This window comes from Stylophora pistillata, chromosome 11, assembly GCF_964205215.1.
Source record: "Stylophora pistillata chromosome 11, jaStyPist1.2, whole genome shotgun sequence".
Taxonomy (NCBI): domain Eukaryota; kingdom Metazoa; phylum Cnidaria; class Anthozoa; order Scleractinia; family Pocilloporidae; genus Stylophora; species Stylophora pistillata.
The window spans coordinates 25017595-25025968 of record NC_142529.1 but is presented as its reverse complement, the minus strand read 5'-3'; the positions used below and the strand labels follow the sequence as shown (position 1 = coordinate 25025968).

The 8374-nt window shown below is 38.8% G+C and overlaps 1 protein-coding gene across 1 annotated transcript; it reads left to right on the top strand.

The window, feature by feature from the left end:
- The first annotated feature begins 1920 nt into the window (after positions 1-1920).
- Positions 1921-8055, top strand: LOC148720800 (uncharacterized). Its single transcript, XM_088738603.1, has 7 exons — positions 1921-3573; positions 4176-4293; positions 5008-5093; positions 5667-5765; positions 5867-5911; positions 6597-6789; positions 7705-8055. The coding sequence occupies exons 1-7, from the start codon at positions 3496-3498 to the stop codon at positions 7857-7859; spliced, it is 774 nt and encodes a 257-aa protein (XP_088594729.1). The 5' UTR covers positions 1921-3495; the 3' UTR covers positions 7860-8055.
- Positions 8056-8374: the final 319 nt, after the last annotated feature.

The window sequence follows — 8374 nt, the reverse complement described above, 5'->3', positions numbered from 1 at the left end:
CCCCAAGGCTCTAACTCAAAGAACCAATGAAATATTTGGTTTTTAGGGCGAGTCATAATTTTTTGTTGGGGAGGGGCGGGAGGAGTTTGGTTGTGTCATGATAAAATTTACTTGATTCCCCTATTAGGCTCTGAAATTTTTTTATGACCCCCTACTCCTACCCATTGGCAGATAAAATTCTGTATAACGCTGTCCCAGCAATTAGTTAAACTTTTGTGTCTTACTGTTAAAAACCGGCAATCATGTCAACAACTCCGTTATATTAAGGTCTTTGGAAGTTAAAATGCCACTATGAAACTACAATTTCTGTAACGATACATTTTGCCTTTTCCCCCCAGGAGTTGTATTGCTAAACAGTGGTATACGGTTTATATTTACGTTTTATCGATGAAGAGAACTCTCTTTTGCTAAATAAACAGTCAACAGTAAGGTCAAATTTTAATTCCTCGATTTTTAAACCGGCCGCAGGAAAAATGAAATACTGTTATTGTATAAAAACCTTGGAAATTGTGCTATTTCAACATGGTTGTTTTTCGCATGAAATGACATTGCTTGTGATTTCAAATGAAACTCTCGCTGTGCGCTGGCTCAAATTTAAAATCATGCATATTATTTCCGACCAATTCACACTATACTCATTCAATTAATTATTACTAGAAGTTTCCATGTGAAAGTGGGTGCTGGCGTCAGAGCTTGAAGGAGATACTAATTTGTGTCAAAGCCCAGTCATTTGAGTTTGCATTTTGTTGAATGGTTAGCTTCAACGAGCGATCCATATTGAATCTATGATTGCAAGCTTTTCTTTCGCCTCAACGGGCAAATGTAACTCAATGGTGGAATTATTCACCTCAACAGGCAGAGAGTTTGACTCAAAGATCAAATTTAACGCCTCAACGGGCGAAGAATACTGTGAATAATTTGCCTGTGGTACTGAAGTCGCTTTCGACAAAAAGCAGGTTGGCTTCACTGAGAACTTCCTCTCTTTTCTCCCGAGACCAGCAAGCTGCAGTTGGCAGTTTACTCCGAATGAAAGCATTTTTGCCCACAGGCAGCCCAAGCTCACTTATAGAAAAGCGGACGTGACTCTTACCGTGTTGCGCAACGTTTTATATTTATAAAGGTTTGTATGGGATGTCATCGGTTTACAAAAGAGAGAAAAAAGTGTCTTGTTTTGAAACAAAATGGACTTACCTTATTGCCTTGTTGTTTTCTTTGTTGATTCCTAGCGTCTCGGACCATTTTGAAGCGTTTTCGGCGAGTTAGCGCTATGTTGGTGTTCAACTGCTAAAATAACAGTATTTTATTTTTCCTGCGGCCGGTTTAAAAATCGAGAAATTAAAATTTGACCTTACTGTTGACTATTTATTTAAGAAAAGAGAGTTCTCGTCATCGATAAAACGTAAATATAAACCGTATACCACTGTTTAGCAATACAACTCCTGGGGGAAAAGGCAAAATGTATCGTTACAGAAATTGTAGTTTCATAGTGGCATTTTAAATTCCAAGGACCTTAATATAACGGACTTTTTGACATGATTCCCGGTTTTTAACAGTAAGGCACAAAAGTTTAACAAATTCCTGGGACAGCGTTATACAGAATTTTATCTGCCAATGAGGAGGGGGAGGGGGTCATAAAAAAATTTCAGAGCCTAATGGGGGAATCAAGTAAATGTTATCATGACACAACAAAACTCCTCCCACCCCTCTCCAGCAAAAAATTATGACTCGCCCTAAATATCAAATATTTAATTGGTTCTTTGAGTTAGAGCCCTGGGAAGAGGAGCGCTAACTCGCCGAAAACGCTTCAAAATGGTCTGAGACGCTAGGAATCAACAAAGAAAACAACAAGGCAATAAGGTAAGTCCATTTTATTTCTAAACAAGACATTTTTTCCTCTCTTTGAAGGCAAACCGATAACATCTCATACAAACCTTTATAAATATAAAACGTTGCGCAACACGGTAAGAGTCACGTCCGCTTTTCTAGTAGTGAGCTTGGGCCTCCTGTGTTTTGCCTAACACTTCATCACTGCTGAATACACTGAGAAAAAACAATCTCCATGAAGTAGGACTTGATCGATATCTTGGCACCTCCTGTTTACGAATCGACAAAAATTGCTCACATAATAGAGCAACCAAACACAAAAATATATCTTGCCTTCCTCGAGAGTCATCACTAAACCGTTCATGACCTTGATGAATACTTCCACAAGCAATTAAAGACATCTATATTAACAATGCACCTCGTTTAGCATAGCGGGACGGCTGTCTGACGCTTGAAATCGATCGATATTTCCAGGTGTAATTTACGTGATGTCATCACAAGCACCACGGATATAAAAAACGCAATCGACTGCTCATGTCTCCGATCTTGCATCCGACAAATTTTGGCTCAGTTCACGCTAATGTAAAGAATAGGCTGCTGCCTCGCTAGGGCTCGCCAGCAATAATTCATGAAACTTTTTTTAATCACCTGGTGATCCTTGCAATCTTATAATCTCCGAGCGGTGCGATTTGGCCATGAATCTCTTTTTTTCTCGCTTTAGTAGATAACCAATTGCAAGGAGTCTTCAAGGATTTCAGTTGCCATTTGCAAGGCTTCAGGTTTTCATTAATTATGGCCAGACTTAACTGGTAAATAAAAACGGTTTTTTTCCGCGAAAGCGAAAAAAGACAAAGAGTCAAGGTCACCTCTTTTTTCTCTTTTTGCGTCATTCAAAACAATGGCTTGCATTCAGGAACAAACTGGAAGTGATCGCGAAATACTTATTTCTCTCACCAGACGTCATTTGATACAACTCACAGAAACTACCAACCGCAAACACGTTAATTCGCTCAAGTAAATCAGTTCTCAGCGGAAACGGAATATTTTTCCTGTTTTTATTCAAACCTGTTTACAGGTGCTCGTGATGTAATGAATTAGAGATTCCTCATTTCGGTCACGCACTTTATACTAAATACCTTTTTTTACAACTAAAATCAAATTTAATCAATTATAAGATTAAATATGTTGAAAATCGTAGGAAAAGCTTCTCCAGAAATCTTGCATAGCATCTTAGCTTTTATTTTTACTGACCTTGATTTACGGGAATTACGGCACGCTCGTAATTTCACAATCGTTTCATCTGCACGTTTTGACTCCGGAAATTTGTAAGTATCAACAGTCAACGGTAGACCAGTAGCACGTTTTATTTCTCTGACATCTCCAGCAACTTAACCTTTTGACCAGCTACAAGAAGTAAACAATAGGCAAATTCCTCTCACTAAGACAATACATTGTCAACAAGATGGGAAATGAGAAAGTAGAAATTGATCAACGAGCTAGTATATTCTGTCTCGATATACAGGAAGGAAACGGGAATTTAAAGTATTTTACGTAAGGAATTTTTAACGCATCCGCTCAAAAGCCAAAGGTTTAAAAGCATACACCAGCTACACTCGAATCAGTTCAGTTAAGTTTGACGTTCACAAGAGTAACATCGACTAACCATCCACGATGGCAGTCTTGGTGGAATCTTTTTTTTGCGTTTGCGGTCTTCGCCCAGGTGTTTTGGTTCTCTCAATCTTGGGCCTGGTGAGTCTAAACAATGATTAATCATATAAAACTCTGAGATATCCCTCTGCCTTTATACCTTAGTCGACTACCTGATTTCATGATTTTCTGCGCGATTTGTAAGAACCGCGAACTTTTAGTTCCGAAGAAAATAACGACAGCGGAGCCGATTAACCGCGCAAAAGTTCGTTCCATCGCTTGAAATATTTACATGAGTGAACAAGAAAGTGAACAAGAAAGAAAGAAATTAAAAAAAAGGAGCCTGAAAAAAAATCACGCTTCGATGAGACTCGAACAAGTACCTCTGAGATACTAGCTGTACGTTTTTATGTCAAAACGTGACAAGCACAGTGAACTCAAAGTCAGACATTGACATATGCCGATATAAACATTTTTTCCCCCCTAAAGTCATGTTGGCGATATTGTATGATAGCGTAAACGCTGGCAATGGTCAAGCATTTATTATGTTTGAAACATACAGTTTCTCTTTCATTAATTTCTCACCACAAATGACTGACCCTAGATTAAAAATTCATAATGCTTCTTTAATTTGTCGGTCGACTCCAAGTAGCTCAATTTATGTCATATCTGATCTGTTTTTCTTTTTTCTGTTTATATTTCAGTTTGGATCAGCATATATCATTTATCAAGAAAGTCAATCTATTAAAGTTTATAAACATTTGGAGGAGAACGCCGATGACCCCAGCCAAGATTTGCCTTTCAGCAAAAAGCATTTTCTCGGTAGTACAACTTACTTTTGTCTTGTTCTGTCGAATGTGTTAGGAAGAACGCGTGTTTTGAATGAAAATATCTACAATTGAAATATTCTCAAATCTGTCAGAAAGCTCAATTCAGCTTGAATGGGAGCAAGTTTGACAAGTTTGACGATGCTTTGGGACTCCTAAAAATATTCGGGTCCATGTGCTTCTAATAAACAGATGAGGGGTTCAAAAGATCTTTTCTTACTATGAAAGGCATTTTTACCTTAGCTGGATTCGACAGAAATTAAAGTTTCCGAAAAACGACAATGACTTTGAGTGACGCCAGTCGGTTAAATGAAGCATGTCATTCGTTTAAATATTCCATTACTGAAGACAAAACATTTGATTTGACGAATGGATTGTATGACTAAGTGGTGTCTTGTACGAATTAATATAGCAGAGTACAGAAATTTGTCTCCCCTTGTAGCTATCGAACATCCATTATAATCGTTACTATTCGGTATTATGAAAGCTAGCCGTTATATGATGCTGTTTGTTTCAATATTTCCCCGACGATACTGGAAACAAGACATTTGATTTGAGCTAAGAATACGAATGACTAAGTGGTATCTTTCACGAATTAACAGAGTGCCTGTACTTTCATCCCTTTTGCAGCCCTTAAATATCCTCTCTCTTTTATCCGTCCATTGCTTAATTTTTTTATTTTTTTTATTTTTAATGCTCATCTCTAAAGCGATCAAAAGACTGACTTATGTCAACCTCGCATTCAAAGTGATCTCATTTTTGGTGAACATGTTGCTTCTGGCATCCTGTAGCTCAGTAAGTCCAACACTATAATGAACTTCTAAAATGAACGCAAATTAGCATGTGACTTTAAATAATTAGAGAGGTTAAGAGATTATGATAAAAATTGTCTTAGTGAGTCACAAGGATTCTTCGTTTAGAAATTTATAAACTAGTTGATATATTCTGGCTTAGAAAAGCCAAAGTAACATGAACATTGGTTTTCTTTCATTTAACTGTTTCTTTTGGTTTCGTTTTCTTTCTTATTTTGTTGTGTGTTATTCATCAATATTTCAATCTTGTTCAACTGTATACCTGTTTGAGTGTTAGCATTTGGGGGCTCGCTAAATATCCACCACTATTCACCTTCACTTCGGTGAATAACTGTTAAGTTGTATATACCACATGGATATCAAAAACAAAGCAGTTTATTTCTTTCAATATAACGGAAATTGGTCGGAAATTGAACTCGCCGTGACAGGCGAACGAGTCCCATCGGCTACTCCAAGTGAATATATGGTACTTGCTATTCATTTTCGAATTAGCCATTCAGTGCGTGAGATAATATTCATGTAGTACAGTGCTGATCATTGTTCTTTTCTGTTGCAGGGTAAAGCGTATTTGGCATATCCTTGGCTTGGTTGGAGCATATTCGAGCTCTTTTTCAGTCTTGGATTGATCATATTTCTCATAGCCGTCTGGAGTTGGGTAAATTGAAGCAACAATTTGTATTGAGTGGCAGGAGAAAGTTTTTCCACAAACTTACTGAACATGATTTCTGTTTTTTTTTTTTTTTTTCTATGTTACAGTTTGCCGTCTTCTTAATTTTTTACGGCATTGCATGGTTGCTGTCGGTAAGTTGTGCTTCAGTCTAGAAGTAATTAATTTTCAAGTGAGGGTCGATAGTAATTCGAGACTGCATAGGTTTTCCTTCGCTCTGTGATTATTCCAGAAAACTCGCGCCACCCTCAACCGATCAAATTCAAAGCTAAAACTAACCACCATTTGGTTGCCCGCGTTTTTCCGCGCTTTACAATTAGTTTTTTTTTTTTTTTTTTTTTTTTTTTTACCTAAGATTCTCATTAGTGTCCTTCGCAGCCGTTGTTTGGGCTCGTCACGCAACGCCCCCTCCCCTTGGTGGGGGAGGGAACGTTGCGTGACGAGCCCAAACAACGGCTGCGAAGGAGACTAGATTCTCATTGGCTCTTAAGGGTATTTACCTTTTTTCTTATTGGCCATCGTGCTTACTTTAATTTTAAATGTTTTCAATAGAAAAGCGTTCTATCCTCTGTTCAAGAGTCCGTTTCCGAAATACCTTCACACTCTTCTTCAAAGCGAGTGCTGGTACTCATCCTTTCATATAAAACGTTTTTATTCGTATGCAAATTAACCCCCTTTTACACGAATAGTTAAACACCAGCCTCGTTTTGAAAAAGAGGCCAAAGGTTATTTTGGAAATGGCCTATTAACTTCCCACTCATAAATTGATGGTTACCTGGGTCTTACCACATTGCCTCTTTTTTTTTTTTCTTTCTTAAGATCTACTTTATCGTGGTTGTTTATTCGTTCATCGAACACCTTCGTCAAAAATCACTTCCACCTGGAAACATTGGACAGCAAGAAGCACCTCGTGAAATGTCCACTGCCACATCCCCATCAAATACTCATTATCCTACGGGAACAAGTTCAGGATTTTCCTCCTCATCTGACAGGTGGCAACCAAAGCCAGCTGGTAAATATGTTTTCGTCAATTATTTCAATGCTTAGTGAAATTCTCTATTAATTTTTTTTTTGAGTTACTTTGCAAAAGCACGCTCTGATAACATCTGCCGACGGACCAGTATTTCATTTAAGGGCGATGTATGTCGCTCTTCTCTAGCTACAACGCTGTGACCTCACCGTTCCCTCGCGATGTGCAACAAAAAATTTTCCAACCTATTAATACGACTTGAACAATCTGTCTTTGTAGCATAAAAAAAAAATTTCCGCGCAAAATTACCAAAGAAAACATAAGAAACAACTGCTGTCACGTAAAATATGCGAAGAAATAGTGAAACATTCACAGATATATGCAAGAGGTAACAAAAAATGAAAAGGGAAAAGGACAACTCGAGACTTTTCGAAGACAAAGCTTGCTCAGGTACAAGTATCTTGTTGATGTACAATTACGTTTTGAACTTTACCCAAAAAATTTTTTGCTTTTATTAAAACACAGTGACTTACTAGCACGTGCGGCTGTTTGTAACTGTTGAGAGACAACTTCTAGTTCTGAAAGCCTCAAAGTTAACCTCGTTCCCAGGGTCTCTTTCCTTCCCGTCCCCTTGAGCGGGCGAGGAGATGAGGGACCCTGGGAGCGAGGTTGCCTCAAGGTACGCTATCTAGTCATTAGATCGTTAGCTCACTGCACAGATGTTTGACCACTGAGTTGAGAGGCTTTAATTTGCTCTCGCCGATCTCGCTGTCTGCGGTAAGTCGGATCCAGAAACGCGCTAGCTTTCCCTGCTCGAAAGCTAGCCGCGAAGAAGCCACTAAATGTATCAAAATATCAATCAAGAGTTATTCCTTTTTCCATCTCTATGTTCCAGAATATGATTAAGGATTTGAAGGGTTTGATTTATTGAAGTCGGTTTTTTCCATCCTTTCACAGGTTCGAAATGCACCACCTCTAGATGGAGTGGGGGCTCAGGATGGGGTGGAGGCTCAGGAGACTGTGGGGGGTATTCAGGAGGCTTAGGAGGTGGTGACTGTGGGGGTTCAGGGGGTGGTGACGGTGGGGGTGGTGGCTGTGGAGGTGGAGACTGAATCACGTGATCACTGATCATTATTTTAATTGGTTTTTATTTTGAAAGACCAACTAATTCGAATTGAGGAAAAGATTTTTTGTAATGATCCTGAGAGACGAATCAAATTGCCGGTTCTTCTTTATCGTCTGCGCCTCTGGGGGAAGGATCGGAGGATTTTGGTCATGTTACAATAAAATTAACCTAATTCACCCCTAGGCAGTATTCTATTGATTTCCGCCCCCCTCCTACCTCAAAGGCAGTCAATTCGGTATAGTCACACGATTTTACTCTGTTGGCCACGAATGATTTCCTCTCCGTTCCCCCTTAAAACCACAGGACCCCCCTATACTTCTGTTCCCCCACCCCACCCCACCCCAATCCAGTCGATAAATGATGATAGGCAATTATATTCGTAGTAGACGATATTAAAATGTTTTTAAAATACCTGGGGTTACCTAGGGGAATGAACAAAAACAGCCATATTTGGATTGGCAGGTGTGTCGTTGCCATACACACATTCATACATGTTTATTG